Raw genomic sequence first — 19,656 nt, forward strand, 5'->3', positions numbered from 1 at the left:
TTTTTTTTTATTCTGGGATTTATTTACCTTCTATGGCTGTCACTGGAACTGAGAGCCGGCTTTAGCTCTGAGGCTCGGCTCCAATTCTGAGACCTCGGCTGCTGAAAGCAGGTATCTGGGTTTGTTTGGCTTCTATAATTGAAACACTGTTGCAACTCCAGCTCTGAGGCCCGGCTGGCTGAAAGCAGGTTTCTGGGTTTTTTTAGCTTCTATAATTGCAACATTGTTTCTTAGAGTGCAGCTCAGAGGCTGGCAGCGGCAGGCGAGGAACCTTGGCTTCCTCCATCACTGGAGCAACCAAGCCTCCTGTTCGCTTCAGCTGCCTAGCTGCCGGCCGCCATCTTGGTTGGCAGTTAATTTGCATATCTCGCTGATTAGCCAATGGGAAGGGTAGCTTAGTTATGGTTAATTACCATGTTTCTCTATTATTAGATAGGATAGATATTTCTACCTGTCCCCCAGGAACCAATATGTAAAGCAAATTTTATAGATTACTTTAGAGTTATAATTTGAGATTGTTATGATAACTGTAACTCAGTGGCTTCCTACTTGGATTTTTTTGTTTTAAATAAGAAATTCAAAGTCTCTTTAAAAGGAAAGAGTGTACTATGAGTTTTCTTTTTGAATGCCCTTACTCTACATCAATATTTAACATTCCTAAAGCTGATATCTACAAAGAGATATCAGGATTCCATTGACTATTTCTATATTTATAAAATAAACTGTTGCCAATTTGCAAGAACCTTCAATGGAAAAATAATTTGTTAAAGACACCTTAATTTGCATGACAAGGTTAGCTACTGCATGAGGGGGACCTTTTTGTTCTTCATGAATAAAGCACTATGCTTTTAGTCACACAAAAAAATTGTAAAGATAGGAATGCAAGTTTCTATAGGCTAATTCATCTTAATCATAATAGATACTTTCATGAATAAGGCCTTTTGCTACATATTAAATCAGTTTCAGAAATTCAAGGTCTACCAATGGAAACCCATTATAAGGATATTATAAAACATGTCCTTGTTAAATATATTACTTGTAACTTTTCCTTAGTTACCATAGTGCTAGAAACCAATGGAAAGTTTTTGTTATACTTTGGCAATGTAGGAATATTTATGATTTCTTTTTCAGAATCTCTCTAACTTTTTGCATTCTGCATTCCTCAATAAGTTGTAGCCAGTCAGCACCTCTCAATATGTATTGATTGCAAGTATGACCACAGCAGCCTGGCCATATTCTTCTACTTAACTTAGTGGCACTCCCCCAAAATATTTTCACTTAGCTTTTCTGTTTTTTGATTCAGTCAAATTCAACTATTTCTTGAGTGCTTCCTGTCCAACCTCTTATTATAATCAAGAACATTTAGGACGTGGTTTGCTGAAAGAAGTAAGAACACTTATTGGTATTTCCCCTGAATTCAGCCTTATTAAAATTGTTAGCTATTAAGATTTTGCCTATTTAATGTAACATATAGAAATTCCCCTGGAGATGCAAAATTGTTATGAGTTGAGTTTGATATAAATTCTTCTACCAAGATCTCTGTTCTTTTCCAAGATATTTAGGAGACAAAATTGGCAAAATTTGGTGACCAATTGGGTATGAGGGAAAGGACAAATGACTTCCTGGTTATGTCTTGGTTAGCTGGATTAATGGTTGACCTGACATTCAAAATCAGCAATTTAGGAAATTTATAGTTCAAGATATGGTTTGAGGAGACTCATTTAATTTCCCTTTGCTTGGCTAATTCCCAATAAAATAACCCAAATAATCTATTAATGAGGAAAAAAATTGCTCATCCCAAATGCAAAAAACAATTATTCTGTACAGATGAGATGAGATTGGAAGAGAAGAGAGGGCCTGGGGCCACCCATCAAGGGGAAAATCTTTATCTTATGGGACCGTCAACTTGAGAAATTTGTAACAGACCTATTTCAACTCTCAATAATGGATAATAATCTTTCTCTGTAGGATAAGTACATAGAAAGTTCTGAAGTACATGATTTCAATTTGGCAGTCCAGATAAGATGACAAATCAGATGTATCCAAGTAAAGGGCCCTCACTGAAGCAGTGAGATTTATATTAAAAACATAAGAACCACTTAGAACATCTATTATTCATGATAGCAAGATGAGTCGCAAGAACACTTTGTGGTGTGGAAGTATTAGTGCTCTTTACCCAACATGTTTGGCCTTCTACCTTCGAGAAATACAATAGGATTGCACTTGGCTGCCATTTTCAAAGTTGAAGACCTTCATGGGTCTTATTTTGGTCATTGAATGTGTGTGAACATGATGTAAGAGTCAGTGCTTTCCCCTTTTTCTGACTTGGAAATTGTGAAATGGTCATAGGGAGACAAACCTCCCTTCTCACCTGCTTAGAATGAGAAATAAACTTGGTTATCTTAATTTACGGAGATTTGGGATGTGTTTATTAACTACAGTGTAATCTAACCTATCCTAACTGATACAGTGTATACCTATGAAAATAAAATTAGTAGTTGGAAAGAGGAACAATACAGCATCAGGAAAGATGGCTAAGAGATTAATAGGATCTCCAAATTTATGACTGCAGTGGAGGCAAGCTACAGCTATTTGACTGATAATTTAAATAGAAGTATTTCCCAAGAAATTGATGGAAAATACTAAAGAAATGAAAATGATAACTGAAAGAATAAAAGATTAGAGGATAGGTTGAGAACACCATGCACATTCATAATTGTATATGTTTCCCTAATTATTTATAGTGTACAGGTATGCATATATAGTTATACACATTTATATATAGTATATACATAGTATGTATGTAGTATTGCTATATAGTTTTATTATATGTATATGTTAATATGTATATACAATTAAATTTACATATTTATATATAAATTTACATATGCACATATTTTGTATATGTAAATAGAACATTTCCAAAGAAGAGCATAGAGCAGATAAGCAATTATCAACAAATAGAGAAAATTTCTAAGAGAGGATGAAGGCCTTCAATCATCATATTGAAAGCAAAATTAATGAAAATAGATCTGTACCTAAACTTGTCTTTATGTATGGGTCATGGTTTTTGTTGCAAACTAAAGAATTCATTCTTGCCAGTAATAAATACTCTTATTAAAGAGTATTCTATAGCCCCAAACTCTCTCATAGGCATTGAGAATGATCTACTCAGCCAGACATAGTCAACCGCCTTGCTTTCTCTGGGGCTGAGCAGCAAGTCCAGAGCTCTGCCACCATCACCCACAAGGAACCTCGCAGAGTGAGTGCCCCATTCACTAAAAGATGATTCTCCTGAGTGCAGCTCCTTCCCCATTATGCTTGCTTCCTGCTTCCATTCTCTTGAGGTTGCTTCTGACTGGTGGAACCTGAGTTATGTGCTGGAACCTTGGCTTGAAGAAAGTGGGAAGGTGAGGGGATTTCTAGCTTCTGTGTTGCTTGGGAAGGTGGGATCCACATTGTGCCTCATTACCCAACATATTTATAGGGAGGGTGATCACAGATGTTGAGTGGCCTCATATAATGAGTGTTGACTATACTTGTTGACATTTTTAGTACTTCAAATAAAATGGAAAAAGTGCTGGATGCTTCCAGATGAGAGCATTATAGAAAGCAGATTGCTTATCATCAAAGGAAAATATCAAAGGAATTTAAAATGCTAGAACTCAGTAGAGTTTTATGTCTATAGAGTTGTGAGAGAAAAGTATTGAATCAATTATTCCATTAGAAGCATTTTGTATGAATGGATTGATTCAGTATTTCCCAGAACTGGAAGCTAGAAAGAGCACAAAGATATTTGATAACTGAGAGGAAATCTAGAGGCACTAAAAACTTCACCTGATTCACAGCATTCCTGGGCTCTGGTGGAAAGTTATTTTTTATCCTTATTTGTTTACTTGCTTTTAATCTACCTACATCGTAAGAGAAGAACAAAAGTAGCATTTATTAAAATATCTCCTTTCTGCCTGACACCATATTTTGCATTTACATCTGACAAGTTATAATTCCACATATGCAAAGTGGACAGTAATATTCTCATTTTACAGATGAAGATACTGAGGCTCCAAGAGAGTCGGCATTTCCCACAGTTGGTAAAGCTGGGATGTAAACTTAGTGCACTCGGACTGAGTATCATGCTGGCTTCTTGGGTCCCTTTGGTTTTCTCCTGTCTTTATAACTGGGTGACTGACTAGAAGCTGTGCTTCTCGAATTTATTAATGGAGAAAGGATCTATGGAGAATAGCAGGTTATCAGCTGTGTATAAATCCTAAATAGCAAGATCCTCCCATTATTTCTTTATGATAAATTTTAGAAAATAGATTTATAGTCATAGGAGAGAGAGCTCCAAGATTTTACTCTCAAAGGGATATTAAGCTTTTAGAAGTACCATCATGGTGTAGAGTCGGACAGAGGACACACAGCTGAGATAAGTGTGCACATACCTTTTTTCCAGGCCTACAGGCCCAAGTCATGACCTCTCCCTGAGGTAGGAAGAAGAGCAAAACTGCACTGCCCCACCTGACTCCCATTATTGCCATAATTTCTAGTGAGCAGAGTAAATGTATGACAAGGAATTATCTTTCCATTTCCATACTCAAATAATACACTCTTATGTAATTAATTATATTAAAATATAAAATTAAAATATACTAATTTCTGAATACATTTCACTGCAAGTGACATAAAATTGAAATTTCTTCAGTGAGAAAGGAATAAAATCAGATCCTTTTGTCAAAGGAGATCGGGAGTGTGTGTGGGGTGTGTGGGGGTTGGGGAAGCTGTTGGAAATATATATAACTCCAAGGCCCTCTAGGCCATATACTTTCTCCTTTAACACCTCCCAAACTACCAAAGACCTCTTGAGCAGTCATTGGGTGTTCCAGTTTTAAACTGTACTTCACTGCCAACTTTTGGGCAAGAGGGGCTTATTTCAACTAGCTTGAAAAGGGTTGTAAGGTTTTTAAAGCAAAGAGTGGCAGTTGCGATTGAAGGTGGGTATCATTTAACCCAGTGCCTTTCCTGCATTAATGTGCATGCGAATCACCTAGGGATCTTGTTAAGATGCACATTCTGATTTAGTATGTTTGGGTGGTACCTGAGGCTTTGCCCTTCTAAGAGGTTCTAGGTGATGCTTATGATGGTGGTTCTTGGACCACCCCTGTATGTAAGTTCTATCTTGGCTTTCTTCTTTTCACTCCTCCTAACTCCTTCTCCCCATCATTACATCTTGAATATAAGCAGTAATTTACTTTTTATGAATATTATATTTGACATTGCCAATACATATTTCCTCCTTTTTATTTTTCAGTATCTTTTTGTTATGTAATCTTTCTAAGATAGGCTTAACCTGTTCTTAGGAGCCTTAACATATTTGAGGCCATGGAAGAATGGGCTCAAATATTCATGAGGCATCAAGAAATATCTAACTCAGAGGGATCTTTTGTCAATTTTACCATCAGCAAAGTTTTTTCCTCTATACCATGGTAATTGCTACATTTCTGCTTTACCTCTCCGTCTTTTATGTTTAGAACTGAGACAGATACCTACAGGTTATAAAGCCATTTTTGATGTCTTGACTGAGGAGAATTTTCATTTAAGAAGGCTTGGTGGTCATAAACAACATATTCTGAGTTTCGTTACAAAGATCTTTTCTGCTCCACTGTTTGTATATACGTGTGACTCTGGTTTTGCTATTTTAAGATTTCCCGTACATTTTTATGTCCTCGTTCATTTCAGTTCTATTTCTAGTTCTACTGTACAAGTTATCAACTAGAATTAAAATTTAGTGCTTCTCTGGGTAAGTTAAAGCTAAATGTCAGGTTAGCAGTTGGCAAGAACCCAGGAAACCTCAGCTACTGTTTCATTCTACTTTCATGATATAGGAACAAACTGCTGTCTAGTAAAAAAATGCTCATAAGTTACCCTTGAAAATAATCACAAAGACTTTAATAAAATATTCTTTTGTATGAGTCATACAGTGGTTATTAAATACATTAAATGATTTTTAATTCAAATTTAATAATTCACAACTATTAATAACTGTAGTTAAAGAGAGTCTTCTCAATGCAACTAGAGTTTTTATTTTTTATATTTCAAGGAAGTAATTTTAAATTTAGCAAGCTTTAATTTTATAATTCTCATGGAATACATAAAAATGTAGGTAATTGTAAGTGATTCTTTTAATCAGATTTTCCTAAAACATTTCACAGGGTATATTAAGTTGCTGTTTCATAACATAACTGATTCCAAAATTTCTTTTATACATCTCTACTTGTAAGAATATTGGACCATAAACCTATGTTCTAAAAAAATAATTTTCTATTATGAAATAACACCAGAGAGGGGAATTAGATATATGAATTATATTTCTATATTTTTAACAGATGTAAGTTTTATAGTTCCACGTGCAAAAATGGAATTCTATAATAATTAGAAATAGTATTTGTTTGTGAATTTTGTTACCATATGTTTTCACTCTGAGGCTACTTTTTCACTGATGGCAGAAAAACTGAATCTAAAGACTTTTAAAATATAATCAGCTCAATCCAGTGAATTGGGTGGGGGGTTCAAGGTTCATTATTTACTTCATAGCCCAATTTACAAAAACCATCTAGGGCCTTTTTACTTCCTTACCTCTCCTGGCCCTGAGAGATCACATATAGTGTGAAAAGGGGGAGGGCCTTATATATGTGATTTGGCAAGTGTTGGAAATAAGAAAGAAGCCTCCATTTGAGGTTGTTGTTGGCATAATGATTACATCCTTATTCTGTACATATGGGACGTACTGTTGACGCTTAGGGTGGCATGTTAGATAGGGATAGTCACTCATCTGGACCCAGTGTAGCTTCTTGGTACAAGTGATTTTTCTTACAATCTCATCATTTACTTTTGAAATGCGTTATGGCTAACACATAAGGTTGTCTACATCTGGCGTAGGACATCTCTTGGCAAAGCTAACTGCTTTCCCCTTTACCCACCTTCTGAGTCTTCTACTTGGACATATAGGAAATTTATGGTTTCCCTCTTTATTTAAATGAGATTCCCCCCCCCCCCCCCCCCAAAAAAAAGGAGGTCTGGTAGAAAGAAAGTGAGCACTCAGCATTGTTCTTGTGTTTCCTTCTTCCCTATTTCTTTGTTTTTACCCTGAGTTCTTACCCTTCCCTGTTTTGGGGAGAAGGTGAGGACCATGGGGCAAAACAGAATAGTACATTTCACTCTGTTCTTAAAACTGTACTCTGCTCAATTTGGTCTGGTGAGGTTCACTTCTTTCAATTCGGAAGATGGAGTTAGGCAGGAAGTAAAACCTGAGACTGCAAATGTTCTCCATATTCTTCCATTTCCTTTTTTAAAAAATATGTTTTTATTGATTTTTTTTAGAGAGAGAGGAAGGGAGAGGGGGGAAAGAAAAACATTAGTGACCTTTTGGTACACGGGATGATGCTCAACCAACTGAACCATACCAGCCAGAGCTATTCTCCCCTTTTTAAATCTCATCTCTTACATTTAAGTTATGGGTTTTAAACCTAATAATAAAAAGCACGTTGTTTTTTCTCCTTTCTTAGTGTTTGATGTAGGAATGGTCGTGGTCATCTGCCACCGAACAATATACCACATATTATTGTGCTACATCTTTGTGTGTGTAAAGATACCAGCATGTTTTTATGGTTCAGACATTAAGTGTGGAGGCCTTGACTCCCATCTAGCTCAACCACCTACCCCTGTATAAGCTTAGGAAAATCATCATCTTCTCTAAGCCTCGTTTTAATAACCTGTAATAGAAATGACACATAAGTAGCAACTTTAGAAATTTTCTGTTCCAGAAAAGACATAGTAAAGAAAGAAATGCTATTGTTATCCAGGAAAAGTATATTGTATCACCTTTGATTAAATCCTTTGATCCCAGTGGTCCTGAAATCACTCTCTAAAAATCCCGTGGGTGAGGTTCTCTATAATTAGGAGTCCTTAGGATCCTCTAAGCAACTGGCAGAATAGTTCTAATTTCCTCAGTTTTCAAATGTTGATTAATGATTCTGTCATCTTTGCAATTCAGTTTTAAGCGCTTCTAGGATACTTGTTGCAGAGGGGAGTATGAAATACAGCTTACACTATAAAGTAGACCTTAGACCAGGGGTGGGCAAACTTTTTGACTCGAGGGCCACAATGGGTTCTTAAACTGGACCGGAGGGCGGGAACAAAAGCATGGATGGAGTGTTTGTGTGAACTAATATAAATTCAAAGTAAACATCATTACATAAAAGGGTATGGTCTTTTTTTTTTTTTTAGTTTTATTCATTTCAAACGGGCCGGATCCGGCCCGCGGGCCGTAGTTTGCCCACGGCTGCCTTAGACAGTTCCTCATGAGTTCTCTTGTCCAGAGAATGAAACAGATATAAATGTACATTTATAGAACTGACATACTCTTTTCCCTGTTTGCCATGTGTTGTCATAAATGCCTGCTGACTAGTAGTCAATGAAGACCATTTAATATTAGAAGTCCTAGAGTAAAAATTAATTTTCAGTTATATGACAAACCTAATAAATTCTACTTTTTTTCTATTTCATTGGCATATCATCAATTTTACTTCTTGCTTAAGAAACTAAGTCTTCTAAATGAAGTTTTCTAAAGTAATGTCTTTTGGGAATTAAACCACTGAAGACAATAAAGACTTTAAAAACGAATAAGAATATTTTGGGGGAGGGAAACTTTTTTTTTACTTACGTTGATTATTGTTTTAAAGGCATTTCATCTAGTGAGTTTCTCAGTTTCTCCTTTGATCCTTATCTACCTCATGAATTTGAATGTTCATAAATGAATATAATTGGTAGCTATGCCTTCTATGTTAAACATATACGGGGTTGATTTTTCTTCAAAGTAAATTACTTCTTTGTAGTATTAAGTTACTCTAATTTCCTACCTCCATGCCTTTTATTTTCCCCTGGAGAAAACCCTTCCAGGGCATGACCTAATGAATTCTGGTTCAAATTTCCAAATGAATCTGAACCAAAGTGATTCTATAAGTCGGTGGAGGGGACCTTCATTAAATACCCTAGTGAGGGAAATTTTAGTCTTTCATACTAGAATGAAGTACTTTTCTTGACATATTGAAATTGAACTTCAACGTTTATGAGACTATAAATTGCAACAGCACGTTGTAACATGTCATGAGTCCAGTAGAGCCTTAGGTCAAGGGTTTTTACTTTCTCTGTAACCCCATTAAAAATAGCAGTGTTTCTAATTATTTCTCCTTTAAAAATTAGAAAAGTATGTCTTTCTCTCCAGAGACATGTTATCTTCAGTTATTTCTATAATTTATATGGTTGCATGGGGTATGTCTTTATAGTTTTTATTTGGCTTGACCAAAGTGCAAATTCAATTTTATAGGTGTGACTAGTTAGCCTTCTCTTTTAAAACCTGAATGTGGTTTTGTAATTGAGAAAGTTAATGTTTGCTTCTCCTCTTTATTCCTGACTCTGCCATCTTCTTATCTCAAGGGCTTCTTAACATCACAATTTCAAGAGAACGCTACTGCATTTACTAGTAACTGTAGGACCAGAATCCATTTATACTACTGTGTTCACATTGTAGTTGGAGTTGATCATCTGAAGTTGAATTGATACTTTTCTATAGCACTTCTTTTGCATCCCTCAAATATGGTCACCAGATTACAACACAGCCTGCAAGAGCTTCTAGCTCTTACAATCTATCATCTTTGAAGGTTTTCTGAAGTAACATGACATGATCAAAAACATACTGTTTTGATGGCTAATTGGCTGGGCTTCCTCAGGATGCCAGCATTTTATTTATTCTGCTAACCACATGGCTGAATGTAGGGGTTTGCTGTGAATTGTAAGACTAGACAATGCATAAACATGTATAAAATTCAGTGTGCGTCTTATTTGTAGAAGTCAACTGTGCCACTCATGGTATTTGTTAGTAATAAAGAGAAACTGACTCTAGCAATCTGAAGGCTGTGGGCACTACTGAATTCAACATGGGCTGAAAAACATAGTATGAGGAAACAAGGTAGCCCCAGAGATCAAGATTCAGGATATCCAAAAGCAATTCTTTACCGAAAGAGTCTAATGAGGACATAGCCCCATGGCTTCCACCATTGTCAGTGAGCTCTAGCCATCCCTTCATCTTTCTGTCACTCACTCAGAAATGAAAGCCTTCCAAACAAGAACATCCAGCTAGCTGAGGCTGTGTCATATGCCCAGCCTGGCGGCCTAAGACCACAGAGAGAGAGAAGCTGGCATTTTTTTTTCCTGTAGGCTACATACAGTGGAAGGGTTTCCTCCTAAATTGGAAAGAAAGTGGCTTTGTAGATAGATACAGGATTTAAAAAAAAAACAACTTGCAAATATTCACTATTTTTATAAAACAAGCAACTCATGATTAACTTTGACAATTTATTTTTAAAAATTAAGATTTTTTCTGGGACATCATGTTGAAGCTAAAGAATCCCACCTCTGTAGCATATTATTTGGGTTAGCTTGGGAAACAAAAATAACATTTCTAATTCCTAATTACAAATTTGAAATAATAATATTGACTGTGTTGAGATACTATTTATAATGCCTTAAAGACAATGACAAGTACATTTCATGTATTTATTTTTTTGTTGTTGTTAATCCTCACCCGACACAGTGAAAAGGAGGGGGAGAGACAGAGAAAGAGAGAGAAACATCAAAGTGAGAGAGACACATTGATTGGTTGCCTCTTGCACTCACCCCGACCAGGGCCAGGGATTGAGCTTGCAGTCGAGGTACATGCCCTTGACTGGAATTGAACCCAAGACCATTCAGTCCATGGGCCAACATGCTATCCACTGAGCCAAACCAGCCAGGGCCATGCATTAATATTTTAATGGCATTTTTCTACTTAGGCAACTTATTTGATTGGTGTGATTGTAATTTTTTAGAAGTTAATATTACTTTGCTGCATGATGATTCTGCTCACTTATCTGCAATTTTAAAATAAATTATGTAGTTTGATTTTTTTTTTCTTTAACAGACAGGCCAGCCTCAATGAAGCAGCCGAGAAGTATTATGATCTGGCAGCCAGGCTGAGGCCCAATGTAAGTACTTTCTTGATGAGAAGCATTACTTACAGGGACAGACTCACAGCATGAGATGGTTATAGACTAGATGCCTCTTGATACTGGGTTTTCTCTCTGATCCTTTATTCTGAATACCAACTAAATGGCTAATTCAACAATAAAATTTGCCAATCTCAACCTTCTTTCTTTTCCCAGAGGTACAGATTTCTATTTTCTACCTTGCATAAAGCATTATAAATTTTTATCATCAAAATACAGGTGTTAGCATTTCTAAATAACTTGCATTTGGAAGACTTTTAAAATTAGTTTCCTTAGAAGTTTGTTTGTTGTCGTGTTAAATATCTAACAACTTTCGAACCTCGTAAGTATCTTTTGATTCTTACATATAGTCAAATAGGTGTGTGCCTTTTTCATATTCCACGATCCTAATTTCTAATAACTGTGCTTTTCAACTTTATCAAGTATGTTTTTATTTGACTTTTTCCCTGGGTAGTCACACTTCCATAAAGTAAGATGGATATAAATTAGGTCATTACTATTGAAATAGAGGAACCACTTATGAGAAAATAAGAATGGGTTTTGTATTGGTCTTCTAAGCACTTTTTATTCACAGCACATCACTGAATTCCATTCCATTACTTTTATTCTCATACACACTCCACTCTGCTCTCTGCATCACTATTTGACACTAAGACCTCTATCCTGCTCTCTGAATCTACACCATCTTTTGAGAAATGTAATTTTGTAATGAAAGTGCATGTGTGATGTGACTACAAATGAAATCCGTCTCATTTCTGTACAGTAACTCATCTATTGGGCAAACAAACATCTATAGAATGCCCACTTTGTGATAGGATACAAAGATTTCTCACCCTAAAAGACCACACGATGTAGCAGAGAAGACTGAGCATAATCAGCTAATTGCAGTACAGTGTGGTGATTCCTATAGAGAGGTACCTACAGTCCTGTGGGAGCACAACAAGAAGCTTTAATGCTTCTTGAAAGCAACCCACCCAGGAAGTAGGTTTTTTTCAGGAGATTCAACCACATACAAACTTAGCCCTGAATCTAAAAGTCCTTTGTTTCATTAATCATGAGGTACTTTTAAGAAGTGGTGAGCTGTAACAGAAGAGAATAATTTAATAGCTGTAATGGTAGGAACGATAACAGCTAACACTTATTGAACACTTCTCATGTGTCAGACATTGTGCTAAGTCCTTCCTATGAATTCCCTCATTCATTTCTCACAACAACCCATGGGTAGTTGCTTTATCCCCATTCTGCTGAAGCTCGGAAGACATTCATTCTCTCTCACACCCAAGAAGTAGAATCACATGGAAACCTGGGCTACTGTGTGCATAAGAGAAAGCTTGATAGAAAAATGCACTTACACTTAGAGAGGAAATGCAGGCCACAAGTCTAGGAAACCAAAATAAGAATGGTCTTCTCATATTTACTGAATACCTATTAAGTGCCAAGCACTTTTCCAGGCACTGGATGCGCAGCAGTGAGCAAAACTGACAAGAGTCCCTGCCTGTTGGGAGCTTACAACCTAGGCTGAGGCGATGGAGCAGAAGCAGATGGGTATGGCATGTCAGACAGTGATAAGTGCTTTGGAGAAAAGTGGAGCAGGAAAAGGGAGTTAGGAGGTTCTGGGGGAGGTTTGCTAAAGGCATAGCTTTGTAAATGCCTGAGTTGGGCATCTTTATGTGGCATTTCTCAGAAAAGGGTTAAATTTGAGGACTTAAACTTACTATAACTTAATTGAAGACAGGAATCAGGTTTTTTGCTTTTCTTGCTTTTTTCTTTATTTTCTTTACATTGCCTAATATATTGCTCTTAATGTACATAATAAATGATGTTAAGTTTAACCTTTACTCATTGAGTATGTCACTTGAGTGTCACTTTTATTTTTGTTAAGTGGTTGATCAAAAGATCTTCTTCAGCATATTATAGTGGATTAGTGGGAAAGAGCTATCTGAGCTATTTGACCTGACCTAAAAAATTAAAGATGCTGAGGAACCCCAGATTTAAGCCTGATTTATGAGATTATTTATTTTAAATGACTAGCCAAATCATAAAATCAATATTTAATCTCCAACTCAAAGCCATTTTTTTTTTCAGAAACTCTCAAAAGTTACTTCATAAATGTGGTACAGACTGCACTTGAAAAATGCTTTTATTCAAATGATACTTCCCTTATCTGGTAATGATAAATTATTTTATGGACTTGGAGAGAATACAAAGTTCATACTTAACAGTAAGTAAATGGTGTTACAGTCAATGGATCTACAGATGTGGTCTTTCCATATCTGTTTTAAGAATTGTGTTTTGGTTTTCTGTATGCAATCCAGGGAAGTGAGATGTCACCAAGGCAAGACTGATAAAATACAGTGCATTTTTCCTCTGAAATGAAGAGATCTACTTAAACAATAGCCATGTAATGATTTATTAGCAGTTAGCATCTGATCTAAATTAAGGTATTCATCTAACATTTCTCTTGCTCATAGCTGTTTATTCACTTTGTCATAAAAGCATTGTCGTTTCTATGCCTTAACTTAATAAATTTTAGTTGCCTACTTATATAACATAACAAAACAGATCTCAATTCCCATTCCACATTTAAGTAGTTTCACTATCTCCTCTATTTTTGTTGTCTACACGATAATCTACTCTTACTCTTATTTTTCATAAAGCATTTCTTTCCACTGTTTAAAAGTCCAACTACAACAATCAGTAGTTGTATGTGGGGTCTCTGTGGATGTTTTAGCCAGGCTCATGTCAGATCATGATTATACAAAGTAAACTACGTGGCTGTAATCCTTGTGCACACCACTTATCGTCTTATTAAAAAGATTCTTGGTTATCTTTGGGATATATTTCTCTCTTAATAAAATACCTATTTCATTTCTTCAGGATGTCCCATAATGAATTTATTTAATTTTTCTATTCTACAAAAGCCATAGTTTTCTATAAAATTTCCTTAGAAGAATTCCATTGATCAAAATCTGAAATAATAAAACAAATCTGAATTAGCAGAAACACATAATTTTAAGTTTTAGATTCTGATATTGTCTCTTCAACAGGGATACTCAATACATTGCCATTTACTGAAGTACACAGAGAAATATATTTATTATAAAAATGTCCCTATTAAAAATTTATTTGATTTGGGGGGGGGTGCTGTAAAATTAAACCTTATATTATATTTAAGTATATCTCTATAATGGGAAAACTCTACCAAAATAGCCATTTTGAGTTTTTTTTTTTTATTTTTAGTGTTGTTTTATTTAAGAAAATTGATCTTTCGGTAGAAGTTACTTTGAAAACATAACACTGTTCCTCTGTCTTCTCTCCCACTTATGCACATAAAAAAATGCTGACTCTTGAGGACTAGAGGGAACATTTAAATGAAATGGTTTTGTTCTTCCTGTGGGACTCAAGCCAAATTCTGCATTAACATATGGATTTCTAAATAAAAAGAATGGATAATTTGCATAGCACAAAGTCACCCACTTTAGTAAACTCTAGAGTTAGAAAGGAGTAATTCCTAATGACCAGGTTTATATAGCTTCTATTCTTCTAGATGTAATTGTTTTAGTCTAAATTCATGTGACTTCTTTTTTAAATCAAGTTCCAGCTTTGAGCAAGACTCTATACCAAATGCAGTAGGATTAAAAAGTTATGAAAAATTAACCCTGACCTTGAGAAATATACTATGTAATGTGGGGAGAGAGTGGAAGAGAAAACACCTGGGCAATTAATAATACTATATAGTAAGTGCTTTCTGTGGGATATAAACTAGGTACTAGAGAAATGCACAAGAGAGATATTACTTTCAGCTTGATTGATCCTAGAAGGCATAGACCATAGGTGGGAAGCTTAGAGAATCTTGAAATGACAGGATCTTTATAGGTGAAGATTTTAGCAAAAGAAGGAGAAAAGAGAGAGTTCTGGAAGTCTGAGGCATATACATGAACAAGGAGATTGAGCTCAGAAAGGATGAGCTATATCCAAGAAATAATAAGCAGATATGGTTTATATTGCCAACTTTGAGAGCCAGAGAGGAAGGGGCAGGGAAAACAGAACTGGAAATTATGATAGAACCAAATGAAAGTCATAAGTAGCATACTAAGAATTAGGAGTTTGTATTCCAGAATTGTGTTAAACAGAATGGCATAATGAAAGTGATAATTTAAGATAACCATTTATATGATGTAATGAATACAGGGTGGGGCAAAAGTAGGTTTACAGTTGTGAGTACATGAAACAGAGTTTATTCTTGTATTACTACTTATTAATTTTTGCATTATTTTCCATATGAACAACTGACAACCTACTTTTGCCCCACTCTGTATATGGTGCATATGGGAAAGTAGAATTGAGAAATGCAGCCTTAGGAAAACCAAGTAAAAGGTCATTATAATGGCATAGGCAGAAGGTATAATAGATTCTAAAGTTTGGAAACACATTGGAATAGAAAAGATCATGCAGGGGCAATAGCAGATTATTTGATAGGATGTGAGTAAGAAAATGAGTTGGCCCAATGCCTTGTTCTAAAATTTTGAATTTAGATAACTTGGTGGGGGGATACCCTAAATGGAAACAGGGTGGATAGAGGGGTGTGTTTATTTCAAGAAGGAATTGTTATGTTTTCACCAAGCAGATTCTGAGTGAGAGGTAGGATGTTCTAATTTTCTATGGGTGTGCCTTTCAAGTGAGCATTTTGGGGAAAGGCCACAGTTAGGGATAATGCTGTGGAAGTCATTTATAGAAAAGAGATAGTACCACAGAGGAGGATAAGGTCATGAAGGCTCTGAGCCAATGTACAGGAGAGAAGAAAGTTCATTTCAAACCCTTGGGAAATCTCTACATTTGAATGTAATGTAGGAAGACAGGAGACGATGGCAAGGCATAGAGATAATGTTGGTGAGCAATTTCCACTGCTGCTAAAGGTGATTGAGAAAGTTCATTGACTTCAGAGAATAAGACAACATTAGCTAGCTTTAAAAGTTCAGTTTTATGCAAGTGATATGGGCAGAGTTATTAAGGCCTTAAGGAAATGGGGAATTGGGAGCAGAGAGTATAAAGTTTTTTTGTGAATAAGTTTGGAGGTAAATGAAAGAGACAGGGTATAAAGAAATATTAAATATATGTATATATAAAAGATAGGTATTAGGGTATGTATGTGTCTACATATGATATGAGATTAAAAATGTGTGCAAATAGAAAGGAAGGCAAAAGAAATACTGAAGCTTTTAAAGGATCATTTACTCCCCAGGGACTGAAGAAGAAAAAGTAGACTATGAAGATACAGAAGGAAAAAGTACAATTTAGAAATGGAGGGGACGTAAGCTTAGGTTGTAAATTACTTTTATCATCATTATTTGGTTATTGGATGATTTTGTGGCAATAGGGCAAAATTGACAACATTAAAAACCTGTGGACAGCTAGATGTGTTGAGGCTCAGTGCACGTAATATTTGATATAGGCCTGTATTATCTATGTGTGATACATAAATGCTAGTAGAAATACATTTTTGTGAGCTATGGATGGCATTAAGCCATTAGCCATTGTGTCATAATTCTAAGTGAAGATCTGAAGTCACTGGTGGGTTACTTCTGGTTTTAATTCAGCTCTCCAACTTTTGTTAGATGTTGTATTCACCCTTCATATTTCTAATATGTATAATATTTTTTAAATGTTCTTCCATGTGCATCTATTATATATGAAGTAAAGAGGAATGTGTTCTGATGATTAGATTATCCAGTAGAAAATTACATAAGGGCATTATATCTTATGTATATAAGGCACTTAGAGCATAAATTATTTCAGAGCATTATTATAAAATCAAAGCCAATGTTATCCATTTGGGCTCATTAACAATGATTATATGTCAAAAGGTCGGCATGAGAAATATGGGATTCGAAGAAATGAGCTTGCTATAAGAGAGTACAGCTGTGTTAGGAGATAGTTCACATATTCTACAATATATTACTTTCAATTTGGACTACTCTTTTTTAAAAAAAAATATTTTATTGATTTTTTTACAGAGAAGAAGGGAGAGGGATAGAGAGTTAGAAACATCGATGAGTGAGAAACATCGATCAGCTGCCTCCTGCACACCCCCTACTGGGGATGTGCCCGCAACCAAGGTACATGCCCTTGACTGGAATCGAACCTGGGACCCTTTAGTCCGCAGGTCAACGCTCTATCCACTGAGCCAAACCGGTTAGGGCTGGACTACTCTTTTTATAGAAATATGCGGTGGTGGCATTATGGCTATGCAGTAGAAATAACCACTAAGACTGGAATCTGGGGGGAAAGGATAAGAATTAATTATTTGGGTTGTTGTGATGGAAGAGAGAAAATATTGTAAGTTATAGTTGTTTCTGATGGGAAAGATATTTCTCAACCCTAATTACAACAAGAGACCATGAAAATAAAGTTAAGCAGGACAGATTGAGAATTGACCTTAAAAGGGATTGGGGGAGTGGGGAAATTACTGAGATTTTCATTTTGTTGGAAAAAAATGACAGGGTTACTAATAATTTGTCTGGGAAGCAGTTAAACCACATTTCTATTGTAAATAGAGGAAGAACCATATGGCCTCTTCCAAAACTTGCCACAAGTTTCTGTGATGTGGGAAAATGACATACCATGTGTCATTTGACTTTCAGACATTAATGATATATGGATCCCAGAATCACCAGATTGATTTTATGAGTAAACTGTGTTTTAAAATTTGCACATATATTTCCCACCATCACTAGTTATTTCAGTTTCAAATACATCTATATATTTTACCATTAGAAAAAAAACTGAGGTAAGCTGAGAAACCCACAATAAATAATAGGCTTCAATCAAGAGAGAAATTGCCATTCATTTGCCCCACATTTTACCTGATTTTATTAAAAAGGCCCAAAGATATCATTGAAATACGACTGCTGTTTATTCACACATACCCAAATAAAGTCAAACCCTTACTCTATTTCAGTTCATAAATAGGCTTCATCACATTGATATTATGTATATTTTTGCACACATCCGTAGAAATCAAGTACCTAATTCTTCTCATCTAGTTTCAGCAAGACAGATGCTCACTTCCCTGAGAGTTTCAGTTATGTCAGGATCCATTTTAGTCTCATCACACCCATCTCTGTCTTTAATTTCCTTTCTACTGTAGGCCTTTCCCCCAAAACTATTTAGATGTTGCTGCTCTTTTCTTCTAACAAGTTCCAAAGCCAAATTTTTGGTACATTCACTTCTCTCTGCTTACATGGTAGTTGCTTTGTATTGTATTTCTATTTTGAAAATGTTGGATAAACCAGAAAAAATGTATTTCTAAAGTGGTTACTGTTCTAATTCTGTTTATCATCTTGTGTAAGTCTTCATGCTTAGAAGACTAAGATGGTTAGTACAGACCACTTCTTCACTAACTGTTGGTTGGGCTGCTTGTCGCCTAGACTGGGATCAGATAGTTGGGCTGAATTCAGCTGAATTTACAGTTTCTCTATCCTTGGGGTATTGATATTCATCATGACCCACAAGCAATCGTTTTTAAACATTATTTTTTTCAAAATCTGTGTATGAATGGTGTGTGATTTAGATTCATAACCAAAAAAGAATGGGGAGATGGGAGGCCTGGACAGGAACTCAAGTGGCTCTTGGGGATAAAGAACATCAGCTTGAGCACTTTAGGTTGTGAACCATCAAAACCTTTGGGAAATTCCACTTCATTATGTTCTCTGATTCCAAGCATATTTATTTTTACTCACATTTCTTTGTGGGGGTATCCTTTGCAGAATTTATTGCTATAATTGTTTGAATTGTGGGACCACACACTAAAATTACATTTAGTTCTTTTTCCTCCAGAGAAAGTGGATTCCTGGTCACTTTGAAAACTCAGCCAATCTAAAACACTGGCTACCTGGAAGTATCAGCTAGGGTGGACTGGGAGCTGCCACCATGGGAAAGATGACCCATCCCCCACTCCCAGTCACCACCTTCTTCAAAATCCCCTTTGGTCCTCTCCACAGCTGGCCTGCCCCATTTCTGTTTTACTTGTACACATGTATGTTGCTGATCCTCAGTTGGCCTATGGGACTGTGTTTTTCTAAATCCACACTGCAACATTAACGAAAAGTTGTGTTTGTGTGTAAATCTTTATTCCCTCCCTCTTATAACGTTCCTGTAAAAAATCTACTTTCCCCCCGCCCCACCTTTCCTCTATTCCTAACTCTCATTATCTGTCCAAACCCTCATTTATAATAACAGATAAAATTATATTGTACTTTACCCTAAAGACTAGTAAAAGTTAGACAGATCCTGGGAAATTAATAAATTGCTAGATTAATTTCTCTTGAAAGTTCTATGCCCTTCTTAATGAAAAAAAAAATCTGAAACTTTTTTAAATGGTAAGGAAGATTTTATTTAGGGCTATTTTGATAGGCGTCAAGAATACCGCAAGAGGGGAGATTGGGTTCCACCTAAAATACAGCACAGACAGCTGGGGATTTATAGCCAGTTAGCAAAGGGGGTGGGGAATTTGATCAGATATCAAGAGGTGGGGGTGTGGGGTGTTCTCACTAAATTG

General features: G+C 35.9%; 1 protein-coding gene across 1 annotated transcript in view; it reads left to right on the plus strand.

Annotated features, from left to right (window-relative positions):
• TMTC2 (transmembrane and tetratricopeptide repeat containing 2) overlaps nt 1–19,656 on the plus strand; it is a 423,041-nt gene that overhangs the window by 362,216 nt on the left and 41,169 nt on the right. Inside the window, exon 11 of the mRNA XM_005884159.2 lies at nt 11,015–11,078. Within this exon, the coding sequence (XP_005884221.1) occupies nt 11,015–11,078 (64 nt within the window). The remainder of the gene's footprint in view (nt 1–11,014; nt 11,079–19,656) is intronic.

The sequence above is a fragment of the Myotis brandtii genome, unplaced genomic scaffold, assembly GCF_000412655.1.
Source record: "Myotis brandtii unplaced genomic scaffold, ASM41265v1 scaffold82, whole genome shotgun sequence".
NCBI classification, from domain to species: domain Eukaryota; kingdom Metazoa; phylum Chordata; class Mammalia; order Chiroptera; family Vespertilionidae; genus Myotis; species Myotis brandtii.